Below are 19,429 nucleotides of genomic sequence, written 5' to 3' on the forward strand. Positions count from 1 at the left end.
ACCGTGTGAAGTATCACTGATATTCATATCCGCACCAGAGTTATCAGTAATTCGAGTGATGTGTTTTTCTTTTTTATTGCAATGCACAAATGAGGATGTCTTGTCAGTAAACAACCCAAGAGTATAGTTGATGTAATGGGACTCTTTCGAGTCCCAGAGGAGGGACTGTAGAAGCATTTTTAGGTCCTTATTTGAACTATGATGAACTATCAAGTGTCCTGATCCGAACTGTATGTCCTCTGGTTGAACTAGCAGGTGTTCAACCCAAAAAAAAGGGCTCTATTAGTCATTCAGTCTGTCAGGGGCTTTCCAAGGCCTTTTAGGTGCTTTCCCGCAGGCCACGTGCAGGGGCCTCAGGCCAGCTGCACCTGTGGCTGAGGCCACGTGCGGGGGGGGCCTCAGGCCAGCTGCACCTGTGGCTGAAGGTCTTTTAAAAAAATCAGTTGTAAATCCTTCACGTTTTAATGGGAGCGTTTGTCACATTGAAATAATGGCCTAACACCTGCTTAGGGTTCACTAGAGGACGCTTCCAATAGAAAACCATGTCTTGGGAATGAAATAAATAAAAAAGTCGAAGGAGGAGTGATGCCCGCGGGTCTCCAATAAATAGATGAGCGCGGTTGTCACCTAGTCAGTCTCTCTAGAGGACTCAGTTTGTCTAAGCTCTGTGTCGCAGGCTTAAATAAACTTAAAAACTCTGTGCATTTTATCTTGCTTAAGGCTGAATTATTCTAAAGTGTTGTGTCCTTTTCTAGCATATCACTTGCAATTAGTTTGTGTTATCTAAAAGACGACATCCCGAGAAGACTAAAGACGGACCACGTCAGATCAAAAACTTATTTGCCTCACTGTATGTGTTGACCATCTCTGTTTTTTTAATCCTTTCTATAGCACACTCAAAACAACAACATGCTTAGGCTGAGGCTGTGGGTATGACCAGGCAGATTCAAATTTCCAGCCCTGTATATGTGTTGGCCATCTCTGTTTATTTAATCCCTTACTTCAGCTACTTTATGTTCTCAACTGTTAAGCACCTGACTGTCCTGTACAACCCAGTTTACCTTCCTGTCTGAATACATTCATTTTACGTTTGTAAAATTGCAATGTAAAAACAGTGAAATACACCACTACCTCAATTTTGATTCATTGATATTTACATTTACTGTTACTTATCTTTTGTGTGTAATTTTGTTATAAATTTGATTGCAAAACAAAGTTTGCATGAAGGACTTCAAATGTGTTTGTCTTTGAACCAAGTATTTCCACTTAGTTTGGGGAGTCCACCTCTTATAGTTCTGCTGGACAAACTTTAACCCATTAACTATTATATTTATAAGACATCAGCATTCCAAAAACAAATGTTGGGCAATTGTTTTGATTAAAATGATTAGCATTTGGCTTATGTCTAAAACAGGTTAACCCGGGCAGCACCGGGTACCAGCTAGAATCACATAAAATAGATTTTTATTTGAACTCCTTAGATTTTGGACTCACCTGTGCTCCGTCAGTGAGGCTCGCTCTGCAGCAAACGACCTCTGACCTGCCAGGACAACGACCCTCAGTGTGCTTCCCTCCGTGTATGACTTGAACACTTTGAACACCTGCCACAAACAACAATGTGTCAACAAACAGTTTCTTAAATAAAGTAAATGAGTTTGGGACGTGTCAGACCTGAACAGCCAGTTCTTTGGTCGGCAACACGACCAGCGCCCGGACTTCACGCACGACCCGCTCCATCAGCACCTACAGTGACAGAGTTTGGGTTTTTAAAAGACGGCGTGCGTGTGTCGCATGGTCACAGGTGAGAAGTCTGTACTTTGCTCAAAGGCACGTAAAAGAGAGCGCACAGTGCTGAAACTACGTCAGTCAGCTAAGAAAAACAGGTTTTAAATATTTACATAAACTTAATTCTCCCTGTAGACATGAAGACAGTAACGGCTGCATCTGACCCCAGTGATTGACCTTTGGTAAATGTGACCTTGCCTGGGCAATTCTAGAATCCACCTCAGTGTGTGTTCCACGTCTGGTGGACGTCAGATTTTTAATAATCATGATTTTGACTTTGACTTCCAGTGACCTTGACCTTTGTTAAAACGAACCCTTAAAGGGCAAATCTGGGGTCAACCTGCACATACACAGTAGGTTTAGTGGAAACTGGAACACACACACGTTTCTCAGGTTATAGTATGATATGATCAGCAAACTCAAAAATACATAAAAATCTTTGATTCATGATATAATATTTTTAAAGACTTTTTGAGGCAGATATTTGGGTTCCTCCTGACTGCGTCGGGCCGCTTTCTGACACCCCGCTGACTGCGTCGGGCCGCTTTCTGACACCCCGCTAACTGCGTCGGGCCGCTTTCTGACACCCCGCTGACTGCGTCGGGCCGCTTTCTGACACCTGCGCAGTTGGGCGCTCACCTGTACAACAGGTATGATGAATGCGAGCGTCTTTCCGCTGCCAGTGGGTGCAGACACACAGATGTCTCGCGGCCTGTAGCCCCCTCGTCCAGTCAGCAGCCCCTGCCGGGCGCTGTCCAGGATGGCCGGGATGACCTCCGTTTGCACTACGAAAACAAGGCACAACTCAAAAAAAAAAATACCTTTGAAAATCCTTAAATCTGAAACTGAAAACACAAATGCAACAAGTGACTCACCTGGAAAGAAGTGCTGAATTCCATTATTCTGTAGTTTCATCAGAAGGTGATCCGAAAGTCCTTTGATGTGGCAGACTGGGACCAGGTTTTGTTTGATGTCTCTGTGGATCGTGTCAGGCTGAGCGAGCCACTGAGGCAAGACTCTGTGCACCTACAAAAACACAGTTACTGAATTCAAGCAGGAACTTCAGCAGTGCACTGCGCACAGTTCCACACTGCCAGGTACTGTGGGTGCTGTGTGGAATGGGGTACGTTCTCCCTGTGAACACTAGTGTTCCTCAGGGATGCGTTCTCACTCCTTCACTGTTCACAAGAACTTTACTGACCTGGACTTCCTGGATGATGCTGTGCTCTTTGTGGAATAAATGGACACACTGATTCCAGCAAATGAGTAGCTGAGTGAGGAATCAGAATATCTGGGTTTGATATGGTCCTGGATCAAGACTAAGATCCAGGCTTTTTATATATATATATATATATATATATATATATATATATATATATATATATATATATATATATATATATATATATATATATATATATATATATATATATATATATATATATATATATATATATATATATATATATATATATATATATAAATTGCATTTTAACAGTGGATTTTCTGTCAAAACTGAGGTCACAAACTGAACAATAGAACATAAGACAAAACGACCAAAGATTTTCTATCATTATAGTCTCGTATCAAAGACGCATATTAGTACAAGTTATAGTTACGCCGACTAGACACACCACAGAATCTGGTACCTTTTGGACAGGTTTGTGGTCAAATCCTCCCAGAAATGTGAATCCAGTGGGAGCAGAATTCTTCTCCGAGTTTCCTTTTGATGTGTTATTTTCTGTCTCTTCCTCTTTTTCCTGATGTCCATCTTTTTCAGCCTCAACAGTGTCTGAAGGACTTTTTATTGCAGTGCCTAAAATAAGAAGAGAGACAAACAGATTGATGTGTAACATTTTTCTGAGTCTGCAAATAACTCAGGAGTTCCATCTAATTTCCAAGTCTTGTCTGGGAGACGGATCACAACAGAACCAGGTTAAATAATGTTGCCCAGATTTCTCTGTCAACACCACATGCTCCAGTAACACCTGAAGAATCCAAGGTATTCCCAGGTCAGACTGACTTTATCATCCTTCCAGCACAGCCTCCGTGTTCTAGATGTGCCTGCCCCCCAAACACAGATGATCGGGGGCTCATCCTAATAAGATTCCTGAACCTCCACAAATGACCACCTGCAACAGAAAGGAACCACAGTTTTCTTGAGGTCCTTCGGGATATTAAAGCTCCTCATTTCCTCTTGAAAGTTGATTCTAGACACCCTGCAGCATATTCATTCCAGCTATTTGTACCTGAGACCTCCTTCTTTCACTTACTGACCAAAGTTTATTACGTCAGATAACAGAGGGGAGAAATTACTGCAAAATCCATTCAACACGACAATCTGAACCCTAACCCTGCCTACAACACCCCAACCGGAAGCCAATTCCCGCCGGCTCCGCCCCGGCCGAGAGCCAATTCCCGCCGACCCCGCCCCGGCCGGAAGTCAATTCCCGCCGACCCCGCCCCGGCCGGAAGTCAATTCCCGCCGACAATACCCCAAACAAAAGCTGATTCCCGCAAACACTAGTCCAACCAGAACCTAATTCCTGCTGTTGCTGCTCAAACCTGAACCCAATTCTGGCCAATGTTGCCCAAGTTAGAACCTAATTCCTGCCCATGTTCCCCCAACTTGAACGCAATTACTGCTAATGCTACACCAATCTGCAATCTACAATCTAAAATTTAAATTTTAAATTCAGTTGTGATCAAGATCTTGGGGCAACTGTTTGTTGTGATTTGGCGCTATATAAAAAAATTGATTGATTGATTGATTGATTGATCAAGAGCCCAAATATACATAAACACTGACTGGGTTACACATTAGTCAGTTCCATGACACTGACTATTACGAATAGAACCAGCATGTTTGCCAACATCCTTGACATTGATCAGGAGTCCAAACCTGCCAACAGCTATTCAGTTCTGTTATTCTCAGTTGTTATAAAACTGGGACATTTTTAACAGGACTTACAATCAAATTATTGTATTAGTTTTTAAATTCTCATCATGCCTCATCATGACACCAGGAAAGTCTTATTATTGCAATAAGGTCACAAATATGGTCTGATAACTGGCAGCATGTGAACTACTGCTTCATAGCAGTATACTGCTAATTATCTATGAAGCAGTGGGCTTCATAGATAATTGGCAAAGCTTCTGGGGAAAACCTGGTCTTGTTAGTAGAGACGGCATCCATCCCACTTTGGATGGAGCAGCTCTCATTTCTAGAAATCTGGCCAATTTTATTAAATCCTCCAAACCGTGACTATCCAGGGTTGGGACCAGGAAGCAGAGTTGTAGTCTTACATACCTCTCTGCAGCTTCTCTCCCCCTGCCATCCCCTCATTACCCCATCCCCGTAGAGACGGTGCCTGCTCCCAGACCACCAATAACCAGCAAAAATCTATTTAAGCATAAAAATTCAAAAAGAAAAAATAATATAGCACCTTCAACTGCACCACAGACTAAAACAGTTAAATGTGGTCTATTAAACATTAGGTCTCTCTCTTCTAAGTCCCTGTTAGTAAATGATATAATAATTGATCAACATATTGATTTATTCTGCCTTACAGAAACCTGGTTACAGCAGGATGAATGTTAGTTTAATGAGTCAACACCCCCGAGTCACACTAACTGTCAGAATGCTCGTAGCACGAGCCGAGGCGGAGGATTAGCAGCAATCTTCCATTCCAGCTTATTAATTAATCAAAAACCCAGACAGAGCTTTAATTCATTTGAAAGCTTGACTCTTAGTCTTGTCCATCCAAATTGGAAGTCCCAAAAACCAGTTTATTTGTCGTTATCTATCGTCCTCCTGGTCGTTACTGCGAGTTTCTCTGTGAATTTTCAGAACTTTTGTCTGACTTAGTGCTTAGCTCAGATAAGATAATTATAGTGGGTGATTTTAACATCCACATAGATGCTGAGAATGACAGCCTCAACACTGCATTTAATCTATTATTAGACTCAATCGGCTTTGCTCAAAATGTAAATGAGTCCACCCACCACTTTAATCATATCTTAGATCTTGTTCTGACTTATGGTATGGAAATTGAAGACTTAACAGTATTCCCTGAAAACTCCCTTCTGTCTGATCATTTCTTAATAACATTTACATTTACTCTGATGGACTACCCAGCAGTGAGGAATAAGTTTCATTACACTAGAAGTCTTTCAGAAAGCGCTGTAACTAGGTTTAAGGATATGATTCCTTCTTTATGTTCTCTAATGCCATATACCAACACAGTGCAGAGTAGCTACCTAAACTCTGTAAGTGAGATAGAGTATCTCGTCAATAGTTTTACATCCTCATTGAAGACAAGTTTGGATGCTGTAGCTCCTCTGAAAAAGAGAGCTTTAAATCAGAAATGACTGACTCCGTGGTATAACTCACAAACTCGCAGCTTAAAGCAGATAACCCGTAAGTTGGAGAGGAAATGGCGTCTCACTAATTTAGAAGATCTTCACTTAGCCTGGAAAAAGAGTCTGTTGCTCTATAAAAAAGCCCTCCGTAAAGCTAGGACATCTTACTACTCATCACTAATTGAAGAAAATAAGAACAACCCCAGGTTTCTTTTCAGCACTGTAGCCAGGCTGACAAAGAGTCAGAGCTCTATTGAGCCGAGTATTCCTTTAACTTTAACTAGTAATGACTTCATGACTTTCTTTGCTAATAAAATTTTAACTATTAGAGAAAAAATTACTCATAACCATCCCAAAGACGTATCGTTATCTTTGGCTGCTTTCAGTGATGCCGGTATTTGGTTAGACTCTTTCTCTCAGATTGTTCTGTCTGAGTTATTTTCATTAGTTACTTCATCCAAACCATCAACATGTCTATTGGACCCCATTCCTACCAGGCTGCTCAAGGAAGCCCTACCATTATTTAATGCTTTGATTTTAAATATGATCAATCTATCTTTATTAGTTGGCTATGTACCACAGGCTTTTAAGGTGGCAGTAATTAAACCATTACTTAAAAAGCCATCACTTGACCCAGCTATCTTAGCTAATTATAGGCCAATCTCCAACCTTCCTTTTCTCTCAAAAATTCTTGAAAGGGTAGTTGTAAAATAGCTAACTGATCATCTGCAGAGGAATGGTCTATTTGAAGAGTTTCAGTCAGGTTTTAGAATTCATCATAGTACAGAAACAGCATTAGTGAAGGTTACAAATGATCTTCTTATGGCCTCAGACAGTGGACTCATCTCTGTGCTTGTTCTGTTAGACCTCAGTGCTGCTTTTGATACTGTTGACCATAAAATTTTATTACAGAGATTAGAGCATGCCATAGGTATTAAAGGCACTGCGCTGCGGTGGTTTGAATCATATTTATCTAATAGATTACAATTTGTTCATGTAAATGGGGAATCTTCTTCACAGACTAAAGTTAATTATGGAGTTCCACAAGCTTCTGTGCTAGGACCAATTTTATTCACTTTATACATGCTTCCCTTAGGCAGTATTATTAGACGGCATTGCTTAAATTTTCATTGTTACGCAGATGATACCCAGCTTTATCTATCCATGAAGCCAGAGGACACACACCAATTAGCTAAACTGCAGGATTGTCTTACAGACATAAGGACATGGATGACCTCTAATTTCCTGCTTTTAAACTCAGATAAAACTGAAGTTATTGTACTTGGCCCCACAAATCTTAGAAACATGGTGTCTAACCAGATCCTTACTCTGGATGGCATTACCCTGACCTCTAGTAATACTGTGAGAAATCTTGGAGTCATTTTTGATCAGGATATGTCATTCAAAGCGCATATTAAACAAATATGTAAGACTGCTTTTTTGCATTTACGCAATATCTCTAAAATTAGAAAGGTCTTGTCTCAGAGTGATGCTGAAAAACTAATTCATGCATTTATTTCCTCTAGGCTGGACTATTGTAATTCATTATTATCAGGTTGTCCTAAAAGCTCCCTGAAAAGCCTTCAGTTAATTCAAAATGCTGCAGCTAGAGTACTGACGGGAATTAGAAGGAGAGAGCATATCTCACCCATATTGGCCTCTCTTCATTGGCTTCCTGTTAATTCTAGAATAGAATTTAAAATTCTTCTTCTTACTTATAAGGTTTTGAATAATCAGGTCCCATCTTATCTTAGGGACCTCATAGTACCATATCACCCCAATAGAGCGCTTCGCTCTCAGACTGCAGGCTTACTTGTAGTTCCTAGGGTTTGTAAGAGTAGAATGGGAGGCAGAGCCTTCAGCTTTCAGGCTCCTCTCCTGTGGAACCAGCTCCCAATTCAGATCAGGGAGACAGACACCCTCTCTACTTTTAAGATTAGGCTTAAAACTTTCCTTTTTGCTAAAGCTTATAGTTAGGGCTGGATCAGGTGACCCTGAACCATCCCTTAGTTATGCTGCTATAGACTTAGATTGCTGGGGGGTTCCCATAATGCACTGAGTGTTTCTTTCTCTTTTTGCTCTGTATGCACCACTCTGCATTTAATCATTAGTGATTGATCTCTGCTCCCCTCCACAGCATGTCTTTTTCCTGGTTCTCTCCCTCAGCCCCAACCAGTCCCAGCAGAAGACTGCCCCTCCCTGAGCCTGGTTCTGCTGGAGGTTTCTTCCTGTTAAAAGGGAGTTTTTCCTTCCCACTGTCGCCAAGTGCTTGCTCACAGGGGGTCGTTTTGACCTTTGGGGTTTTTACGTAATTATTGTATGGCCTTGCCTTACAATATAAAGCGCCTTGGGGCAACTGTTTGTTGTGATTTGGCGCTATATAAATAAAATTGAATTGAATTGAATAAAACAACCATAAATACTATAATATAATATATAGAAGCTAACATTAGTGGGTGCGCGCATGCAGAGGAAAGTACAAACCTGATTGTTTCTTTGGTTTCTTCTTCTTTATTTTTCCATCAACAAGCCTTTCTGGACGATCAGCATCAGGCTGATTCAGAGGGACTGTTGGCGTTTTCTCCACTTTTCTCTTTTTGGGGAGCTGGCACTCTTGACAGCTGTCCTCTGCAGCTTTCCTCTTTTGGATTTGCTGATCGCACTGTACTTTCTGCTCTGTCAGACTCTTCCTCTGCCTCTCCTTTGCCTTCTGCTGCAATTTGGCCAGTAAGGCCTCAGACTGAGACTGTGTGACCCGGTCATCTTCTTCCTCTCCAAGATACCTGTGAGCAACAGCACGTTTCATCACCGTGTGGACGTAGAAAGGAAAACTCCTGAAATTATGACCTGTGCTGCCAAACAATGCAGGTGAGCAGGTAGAACTCATGTCTGGATCAGACAATCCCACCACAGACTACAACTCTCTGCTGGATCACACTAAACCATCAAGGGTGTGTATGGTGATCACAGAACTTTATGATGTCACAGGAAGGTTTTTCCAAAATATAGGAAGTGTCGAAGCACGTCACATAAATCTATGTATTTATATAATCAATTACATCGACATGTTGCCCCAAACGTAAAAAGTAATAGAAAATGAGTTTCAGACATATTTACAAATATATTAAATTTTATCTGGCTCTTTCCTGAGTCAACTCTCTCCACAAGAGGGCGCCAAAAGCTGTCAGTTGTAGCGACTTCTGTTTGTTTTATCTGTTAAGACCCAACAGTCACTCTGAGCAGGACACCTACAGATCTTTGTGATGTCCTAAAAACCCTAAAATATTAAGGTGTTATCACAAAAAATTACAAACGATTCCAAATTAATGCTGTAAAGTCATCAACCGATCAATGACACGATTAAACCTGTCAATTTAGGTTACACAACTTAAGTGAAAAATTGAAACGTAATTAATATTTTTCAATTCAACGGCATTATTTACAAACTTTTCCACACTTTTGGACAAACTCATTAAGAATTTGAGGCTTGTTGTGTCTTTATCACGATATAAATTGTAAAATCTTAGAAAATTTATACATTTTGAAACTTTTAAATGCGGTTCCCCCTTCAAACCAACTTTTAAATATTACAAGTTCTAAGCTTATTTTCATCCCTTAACATCATCGCTCTGATGGTGATATCTGTCATAAAAACTTTTTACGCATAAATCAGGTTAATCTTAGCATTCAGTAGCCGACTTATTGTGTTAATTTTATGGTAAACACTTTGATATTAAACTGTTGTAAGAAGTCTGAAGTATTTAAAAGCAGTAAAATAATAAAATAAAATAAAACAGATACATTAGCATATTAGCAACGTAACATAAACAGCAGCAGCAACAAACTGTTAAAGACGTACCTGTTCACCACAAACAGAGACATCTCAACGTTAAACTGCAAGGACTCAAATGAGACAGTTTGTTCTTAAATATCAGATACACATCGTCCACATTTACAACAATTACGTTAAAAACGTAAAGTAAAAACTCGTGTCTTCCTGCACAGCAGGAGACGCGCGATGATGACGTCACTAGCAACATTAATCCTCGAACCTTTCCGAAACCAGCCGAAGAGAGGAAAAAGAGTCAAAATACAGTCAGACTGACCAATAGCATAAACAAATATCAAAAACACGAGGCTAACTTTAGGAGAAGGGCGAGAGCTTTAGAGCGACCGCTAGATGTCACTGAAAACACTGCAATGAAAAGCAAAAACGTCTGCACGTGTTGATGACGTCACATTCAGTTCGCCCACCGCCAATAAATACAAGAGAAGAAGAAGCAGCAGGAGGATGACGGTTCTGTGACGATGAGTTCTTTGATCCGGATCGGTGTCGGGACCGCGGCGGGTTTGTGTTTGTTTGGGTTGTTTATTTACCGGCAGGTGAAGAAGAGGAGAAGGAGGAGGAGGTCCAGCGGGGAGCAGCTCTGCGCACGGCGGGAGGAGGTGCGCGCCGTGCGCGACGCGGGTGCGTGACACACACAAATAACACAACAAACATCAAACAACAATAATTAAACAATGAACAACAATCATCAACCAATACATAATAGAAAAACTGCCTTTTCTCCGTCCTCAATTAGGCGGAGCTGCTGCAGTGACGCCATGTTTAAGTCCCTTCGGCAGCTCCCTTGTTTGCACCACAGCAAATCCAAGGTGGATCTGCATGTTGATTTGGCACAGGTTTTACGCCGGATGCCCTTCCTGACGCAACTCCACATTACATGGAGAAATGTGGCAGGGGTGGGATTTGAACCCGGAACCTTCCGAATATTGTACAAAACAAATAATCACAAGCCACAGTTGCTATGGAAACATTTGGAAAATGTGGATTTTTTGCTTCTAAAACTGATCATTAAAATTAAATGTACAGTGGATTAGTGGTTAGCACTAGTGATGGGATGATGATACCTCACAGAGTGTATTGACACACTACACAAACTGTGTCGGCACTGTGTTGGTCGCTCAATAGTGACCCCTGCAGTAGTTATAAAATCATTGCAGGTAAATAAGATGGAAAAGTTACCGTGCTGCAAACCCAACATCAGCCTGTGAAATAGTTAATCACCAGTCCTCTATTTAAAATATGATCTCATCATTGCATAATTTCATGTGCTCAATTTGTGTGTCGAGTTAAGCTGTTCATGACAAGAGTTTAAAATTTGCTTAAAACCTTGTTTGTGTAAATGCTAAACTGATTTGGTTTGTAAAATATAGCAAATTTGTCTAATAAAATTCAGAGTTAAAATTTGTAACTTGTGTATGGAAATTTGTTAACTTAAGTGTTAAAGCATACAAATAAGATTGAAAATAGATTCATTTATGCATTTTTATTGAAGAACAAAGGTTTCTGAAGTGTCTTTGCTCCAAGGCGATTTCTCCTCTTACACACCAGTTCCCCTGCCTTAGAAAAAACTCTTTCACAGGGTACAGATGAAGATGGTGAGCAGAAACATTTCAGTGCGAGTTGATAAAGGTGTGGATATGTTTTCTGGTTATTCTTTCATTATTGTAAAGGAGTACAAACATATCTAATTGGAAAAATAACAGTAAAAAATGCCAAAAGGAGAAAAAGATTTATCTTATTTGGCATCAAAAGATCAAAATTATTCCAGACTGGGGAAACGTGTCTGAACGTGCCATGAAGTCAGTGGAGCAAGGTGAGGGCAAGCAAAAATCCACCAGCAAAACTCCATCCAACAAATCCGCAACATGTCAATACAGTTTGTTTCCTTATAAACATAATTTGGCATGGCGCAGCCGAACGACACAGTTCCTGTATCTGTCACGTGATTTTTTTTTTTTCTTAAAGCGATACGCGCACCGATACAGGGTTTCCCTCTTGTGTGCTCGGCCCAGTGTTGACGCACCAGTGTTGTTCATCCCATCACTAGTTAGCACTGTTGCCTCACAGCAAGAAGGTCATGGGGTCAATTCCCACCTGTGGCCTTTCTGTGTGGAGTCTGCTTGTTCTCCCCGTGTTTGTGGGTTTGCTCCGGCTTCCTCCCACATTTAAAGACATGCAGGTTAGGTGGACTAACCCTCTCCCTTACAAAAGAGATCTAGATCTCAATGGGACTAACCTGGTTAAATAAAGGTTCAATTAAATTAAAAGTAAAGTAAGTAAATGCATCACAGCAAACAGTCCTGTTGCTTATGTCCTGCTGATGTCAGCTGACAGAAGAGTAAAAATTAAAAACAATGGGCAGAGTCGGGATTTAATTTCCCAGATTTCCTTCTGATGAAGGAAAAGGCTTTAGCTTTTTAAGATTTTCTTTGGCAGGGGGGGCGTCGCTGACCCCCTTTAATACACCCCCTCACCTGAAGCTAGTTGCCCCTCTGGATAATGCCCGATTGACTCACCCTGACTGATGAATGTGTGACATGTTCCTGCAGAGGCGGAGCTGCAGCCACAGGTGGCGGCGGCCGTGATGGAGGGTCTCTGTCCGCAGAAGCAGCTGGAGGTTCTGGAGCAGCTGGAGCAGGTTCTGAGCAGCGTGGCGTCTCTGCGTGCAGAGGTCGCAGAGCTCAGGTGCAGCCTGCAGAATGTCGCTCAGCAGATCATCCAGGACGTCAAGTGAGTTTTTCTTGGTCAGTGAGCCAACAAACTTTGTACTTCAACTGAATTTGTTTTTCTCATGTCCAGATTTTTTGTTTTTTGGTGGTGGGACGGGCGGGGGGTAATCATGACTTTGATGGATGGTGAAAAATATTCAGTCACTGACATGATTCAGAAGTTGCAACCGTTCCTTTTTGTGAGAAACACTAAATCCAGAAGAGGCTCTGTCCAGTTGGACCATCACTACTTATGACCTGGACTAGGGGGGCAAAAAAGGCACTTCTGCAGTAGTCAGAAGTCAGAGGTCATATCTGCAGATGTGTGGATAAACTTTAATCAGCTTCATTATTAAATATCAGACTAGATACAGCGGAACCTCGGTTTCAGAACCTAATTTGTTCCTAAATGTTCTTAAACTGAAACCAATTTTCCCAAATGAAACAATGTAAAATGGATGAATCTGCTCCTGGCCCCAAAAACAGTGTTAACCTGTTTAACAGCATTTCATGCATAAAAAGCAGGCAAAAAGAAAGAATAAGCATAAAGTCTTTGACAAAATACGGTACAGTAATTCTAATAAAAGTTATTTAATTTCACCTGCTCAGGAGACTTGTTGGACATGAATCATCAGCAGTAACTTTTCCACCTCTTCCTGTGTCTGTGGTCTTTGTTTGTGTCACCGTCACTCTGTTAGTTCCCTTTATCGTCACTTTGATTTTTAGTGCAGTACAGATCAAAGATTTTGACACTGTGCTGCAGAGTGAGATTTGACACACAGACTCCATTTTTCATGCTTCAAAATGATCTTTCTTCACCTCTATTGTGGTTCTCCCAACTTTCCTCTTTGGTTTGTCACCTTTGCCTCCTTTCTTTGGCTCCATAGTGGCTTCTTTACTGACAAGAACAAGAAAATCCAATGTGTGTAATCCACAGTCCTGTTGAGCATGTGTGTTCACAGAGCAATGGCTGCAGCGTCTCTACCGGAAGCTGTTCGTGAACCGAGCTTTTGTTCAAAAACTGGTGCATTTTTCATGCTAAAAATTTGTTCATAAAAGAGCTGTTTGAAAACCGAGATTCTACTGTAAAGGGTTGATTGTTATTTAGTCAGCATGAAGGTCAAAGGTCAGATGTGGCCTAAGTTACTATGTGCTTTTAGCTCTAACTTGTTTGACAAAAAAGTGGGAAAAGAAAAAAACAGTCGGACCTACCGTTTGTCTTTAACGACGACAGGCTGCTGCAGGCTGCTGATAGGTGGGCGTGGCTGTGGTGACTTGGACATCTGTTCATGTTCAGGAAAACCTTGTGTTTTATGTCCTGTGACGTGACGTTCAGTGATCCTCAATGAGTCTGAGCGACTGTCACCCCAGAGGGACTCAGGGATCCTCCACAGAGACCTGGTACCTCAGGTCACTGGTTAGAGTCCAAGTTTGACAGAAAGCGCTCAAGACTTGGACCTTCAAACTCCAGCAAATATATCTGCATTTCCAAACACCTCTGACCTTTGACCTCACAGCTCCATTCCTCTAGTTGGTTTTTGTCCATTTGTCCTGTCGGGATTCTTTGTCCAGAGGACAGTTGGGGATGGAGTATTCTCACCTGGGCAGAAGGTGAAGCTGTCTTCCTATAGGTCAGTTCTGTTTGATTGATCCACATTTGTCCTCCACATTCAGGAAGGAAGTGGAGGACAGCCATCGAACACGCCGCCGACGCTGCGCTGTCCTCCGGGAGCGCACCGACTCCACCAGCTCCAGCTCTATCTACTTCAGCGCCAGTCAGGGCGTGGCCAGCACGTACGACGGCGAGACCAGTGAGGGCGGGTACGTAACCCGTTCTGTTGACCTTTAAGAGCAGATCAGGTGGCTTCCAGTGTGTGAAGACACACCTGCAAGTTCTGGAACCAGATCAGGCTCAGATCAAGTTTTAATGTGACTGACAGGTTGGCCGGTTTACAACACATTCAATTCTGATCTTTTGGGGCGGGGTTCAAAACTGCTGAAATCTGGTTTAAGAAAAAGGCGGGGGTGGGGGGGTGGGTGTCACCTGTAAATCTAAAATGGAAAGAAAAAAAAAACCCCACAATTGTAAATCTAAGACAAGAAAAAAAAAACCCTGCAAATCTAAAAAAAAAAAAAAAAGGGGATCACAACTATAAATCTAAGAGAAAGAAGGGGGGTGATCATAAAGCTTAAAATAAATAAATAAAATTAAAATGTGCATCTAAAAAAATCTGTAAATCTCAAAAGGGGGGGGAAAAAAAAAACTGTAAATCAAAAAAAAAAAAAAAAATCTGGTGGTGGTGGGTGTCCCACCTGTAAATATAAGAAAAATAAGGGAAAAAACTATAAATCTAAAAAAAAAAAGTAAACCTAAGGAAAAAAAATGTAAACAAAAAGGAGGCGGCGGCCAATCTAAAATCTAAAAAAAGAGAAAAACTAAGTCTTAAAGGGGAGGAACAACTGTAACTCTAAAATAATAACCAACAGTAATATTGAGTTGTAATTAAATAATTGGTGGTTTTGACCTAAAATTAATTAAACTGAGTTTAACCAACAGCTTACTTCCATAAAAACATCTCTATCTTCACAGTCCTCAAAACCAAAGTGTGTGTGTGTGGCAGGTACTCCACAGCCTACGCAGAGTCTGACTACACGGACAGAGACGAGGTCGAACACGAGTCCGATGAGGACGCCAGCTGTGTCACCGTACTCACTCTCCGCCAGGACGACTCCCCCGAGGAGGAGGAGGGGCAGAGGATCCAGTTTGTGGATGAAGTTGCTGGTGGGAAGCTGGTTCTCCCCCTGGCTCAGTGACCTCCTCCTGACGTGACGCAAATGTAAAGCTCCCCACTGAGAAAACGTGAGTTCAACAGATGGGAGGTGAGGGAAGATAAAAAAAAACACAACAAAAAAAAAGACTTCCTGTCACATTCACAACGACATCAGGTGCCGATCTGCACACCAGCAGCAATAAGGGGTCGCTGCCTTGCTCAACGACACAATAACGCGATGCAGTGGCATGTAATCAGCACACAGACGTATTTGAGAGGAAGCAGAGAGCACGGCCGTGCACACGTGCTGCTGTGAGCGAGCGCTGCAGCTGACGTAGACATAAAAACTAAAACATTCTGCTGTGTGCAAAATATCAAATCATTTCAAAATGTTTAATTCCTTCCTGTGCGTGATGAGCATCTGCAGCGGGACGGGAGACGTTAATGTGTCCGTTTACGTGAATAATAAACATTTTGTCTCTCAATTTCAATTTATTAATTTATATAGCGCCAACTCACGACAAAGTCGCCCCAAGGCGATTCACACAATTCACAACACAAAGTAATCTAAAATCAAAATTAAAAGCAAGAAAAGCACAATAAAAAGATAAAACACAGTAGAATAAAAAGAAATTACAAAGCAAATACAAACAGATTAAATTAATGATAAGACAGTCTAAAAAAGTGAGTCTTCAGTCTTGATTTAAAAGTCTCCACCGTGTCAACAGCAGGTAGATCATTCCAGAGTCGGACCACGGTAGGAGAAGGCTCTATACCCCACAGACTTCTTGTTCATCCTCGGAACACACAGAAGCCCTGCGAACGCAAGGGCCACGCAGGTACGTAGGGCTTAACCAAGTCCGCCAGGTAGGAAGGTGCCAGTCCATGAACAAGTTTATAAACCAACAATAAAACTTTAAAATCGGATCTGGCAGAAACCGGTAGCCAATGAAGGGACGCCAGACTGGGTGTAATGTGGTCAAACCTACTTTGTGTCAAAAGTCTGGCAGCAGCATTCTGTACCAACTGAAGACCTCGAATGCTAGACTGCGGCAGGCCAGAAAATAAATCATTACAATAATCCAGTCTGGAAGAAATAAACACATGTATCAAAGTCTCAGTATCAGCCATAGACAGGATGGGACGAATCCTTGCCACATTTCGCAGATGGAAGAAGGCAGTCCTGGTAATGTCTCTAATGTGGGGGCCAAAAGACAATGTAGGATCGAAAAGTACTCCAAGATTCCTCACTTTGTCCGTATGATGCACAACACATGAACCAAAATTAAGCGCCAACTGGTCAAAATGATTCAAGAGTAGGAAATTACTAGACAACCAACTTCTCACAGATGTAAGGCAATCTTCCAAGGCTTTTATATGGGCAAGATTACCAGCAGTTACCGGCATATACAATTGAGTATCATCAGCATAACAATGAAAGGCAATCCCGTAATGCCATAGAATATGCCCAAGGGGCGCTATATAAAGTGAGAAAAGCAAGGGGCCTAACACAGATCCCTGTGGAACCCCAAATTTCATTTTACCAAGGCCAGAAGTAGTTATTATACACAACAAAATAAGAACGACTGTATGACGTCAGCCAAGCAAGAACGCTTCCAGTAATCCCAAAGTAATTTTCCAGCCTATCAAGTAAAACACGATGATCCACAGTATCAAACGCAGCAGTAAGATCCAAAAGCACTAAAACCATTGTGGTGTCTGAATCCATTGCACACAGAAAATCATTCACCACTCTGGTAAGCACTGTCTCTGTGGAGTGATGTTTTCTGAAAGCAGACTGAAGTGGCTCAAAAAGATCATTCTCAGTAAGATGGTCTACAAGCTGCGTGAGACCACTTTTTCCAGAATGTTAGAACAGAATGACAGATTTGATATCGGCCTGTAATTACTCAATACACCAGGGTCAAGACCAGATTTCTTGAGCAATGGTTTAATCACTGCAGATTTAAAACACCCAGGCACAGAACCAGACCTTAATGAAAGATTAGTAATTTCCAGCACAGTCGGCCCAAGAACGGGCCACAGGTCCTTAAACAATTTTGTTGGTATAGGATCAAATAAACAGGTTGTGCTTTTTGTAGATGTCACGAGCTTTGCCAGTGCGTCTAGTGAAACAGTATCAAATTCTGTAAATCTAGGTGTCAACACCCACCTCCACAGCAGGGTGCAGAGATTGAGCCAAAGCATGTTTAGATATGCTCAATCTCTGCGTTGTTTCACTCCTCCCACTCAGGATGCAAGCTCATGACCTTCGGGATGGGAGGCGGACACTCGGACCATTCGGCTAAAACCCGGGCACCGTCCTGAGCGGTCAGTGTGCTTTGGCTGTCGGGGGAGTTTGAACCATGAACCTTCTGCACTGAAACTAAGAGCACTAGCCACTTGGTCACCACCCCTTCCTTCTCTCAAATATCAATTTAATAATTCCCCTTTAAAATATGCTGTCATTGCAAGCTATGGCCACTAGAGGGTAGCCAGAGCTTGCAAAAAAGTGTCAATGCTGCACATAAATCAAATAATTTAAACATAAGATTCTGGTGAGTAAAAAGAGTCTAAAGGGGAGGGGCCTGGAGGTTGGAGGTGGGGTTGTTGTGACCCGACAGAAAAATCACAAACATGCTCTTGATCAAGGTCCAGAATCCCCAAACTGCTGTGTGTGTGTTTTAAGGAGGTCCAGTCCCCTGAATTGTATTTTCTGCTGGTCTTGCTGTCTGTCCAGTGTCCCACAGATCCGGTCTGAGGGCAGGAACTGGACTGAGGTGGCGCTGCAGAGTCCAGAACTCATCTATTGTTCACCAAACATGGACTCGACCGACAGGAAACTTTTTTTTTTCTCCTCTGTTTTTTTTATGGATGGAGACTCCACATCGTGACGCTTCTTTTTCTAAAGAAGCATCTCTTTTGAGTCATGATGTTTCTGTGAACTCTTATTATTATTATTATTATTATTATTATTACTGACTGCAGACTTTTAATTTAGCACTGATATTTCAGCTTCTTTTTTTTAATCTTCATTAACACTCAGCCATCTGATTGATTGATTTTTATCACACGGGAACCTGATGTTTGCATTCCAGTCTTTATTTTTTTGGCATTTCCTCCATATTCCTGCTTTCAGGAATCATTTATTGTATTTTTTCTTTTTAGTTAATGCGTGGAAATGTTTCAGACTTTGGCAGTTATGAAACATTTGAGAAAATGTTCTCAGTCCGTTTCTCTTTTAAACTGTGGTTTTTATGACGACGTCTTAAATTTCGATGACTGACACACTGAGTTTTACATTTAAATAATTTTATTGGATGTTTCAGCTTCATTCACATTTGTTCTTTGAAGCAGCTGAGACATGAAGTTTTGATTGAATAAATGTTCACCTTCCTGTCGCTGGTCCAACCAACCAGCAGCTTACAAACTTTAATCACACTTATGTTTTCTTCTTATCCTGAAATTTAATTTCAGAGTAAAAGTTTTAATGTTTCAGTCAGTGATGCTAAAATGTTCTGATCCAAAATGAAAATATTCACACAAAAAACACTGAATAAAGTTATTTTACCTCCTGAAAATTTGCCGTCTGTAAAGTTCTCATCCATTTGGACTTAACATGGTGTTATTCTTTTAACAGCTGATTAAATATTTTCAGTCTGTGCGTTGGTGAAGCAGGGTACTGTCATCAGTCGTGTGTGTGTGTGAGAGAGAGAGAGTGAGTGAGAGAGAGAGGAGAACAAGATAAAGATTTTCACCAAACATGGTCACTGTACAACATGAGACGTTAGAGATGATTAACCTTTGGGGAGGATCAAAGTCAAGATCAACAAAAACATGGTGCAAAAAAAAAAATAAAAAGTCTTGTTTGTTCGGGGTCTTATTGACTCTGAGCATCAACAATATTAAACCACAGAATCTGTATAAAATAAGATTTTCAAAGGTGATTTTAATGG

The 19,429-nt window shown here is 41.3% G+C and overlaps 2 protein-coding genes across 2 annotated transcripts in view; one reads left to right on the forward strand and one right to left on the reverse strand.

The window, feature by feature from the left end:
• The window catches only part of ddx51 (DEAD (Asp-Glu-Ala-Asp) box polypeptide 51), a 65,765-nt gene extending 55,593 nt beyond the window's left edge, over window positions 1-10,172 (reverse strand). The window contains exons 1-7 of the mRNA XM_034161710.1: window positions 10,007-10,172; window positions 8,632-8,930; window positions 3,435-3,601; window positions 2,661-2,811; window positions 2,425-2,570; window positions 1,672-1,743; window positions 1,495-1,601 (exon numbers count right to left, since the gene is read on the reverse strand). Of these exons, the coding sequence (XP_034017601.1) occupies window positions 1,495-1,601; window positions 1,672-1,743; window positions 2,425-2,570; window positions 2,661-2,811; window positions 3,435-3,601; window positions 8,632-8,930; window positions 10,007-10,029 (965 nt within the window). The 5' untranslated portion in view covers window positions 10,030-10,172. The remainder of the gene's footprint in view (window positions 1-1,494; window positions 1,602-1,671; window positions 1,744-2,424; window positions 2,571-2,660; window positions 2,812-3,434; window positions 3,602-8,631; window positions 8,931-10,006) is intronic.
• A 166-nt stretch (window positions 10,173-10,338) lies between these two features.
• On the forward strand, window positions 10,339-19,134 carry LOC117502633 (regulator of microtubule dynamics protein 3-like). Its single transcript, XM_034161701.1, has 5 exons — window positions 10,339-10,615; window positions 12,544-12,724; window positions 14,377-14,523; window positions 15,324-15,562; window positions 18,214-19,134. Exons 1-4 carry the CDS (start codon window positions 10,456-10,458, stop codon window positions 15,514-15,516), a joined length of 681 nt encoding a protein of 226 aa, XP_034017592.1. The 5' UTR covers window positions 10,339-10,455; the 3' UTR covers window positions 15,517-15,562; window positions 18,214-19,134.
• The last annotated feature ends 295 nt before the right edge of the window (window positions 19,135-19,429 follow it).

Source organism: Thalassophryne amazonica, chromosome 21 (assembly GCF_902500255.1).
Source record: "Thalassophryne amazonica chromosome 21, fThaAma1.1, whole genome shotgun sequence".
NCBI lineage: Eukaryota > Metazoa > Chordata > Actinopteri > Batrachoidiformes > Batrachoididae > Thalassophryne > Thalassophryne amazonica.

Coding starts and splice junctions, on each gene's coding strand:
- LOC117502633 (XM_034161701.1), top strand. CDS start 10,456: ATGAGTTCTTTGATCCGGATCGGTGTCGGGACCGCGGCGGGTTTGTGT. Junction 10,616..12,543: donor GCGCGCCGTGCGCGACGCGG/GTGCGTGACACA, acceptor ATGTTCCTGCAG/AGGCGGAGCTGCAGCCACAG. Junction 14,524..15,323: donor GGCGAGACCAGTGAGGGCGG/GTACGTAACCCG, acceptor TGTGTGTGGCAG/GTACTCCACAGCCTACGCAG.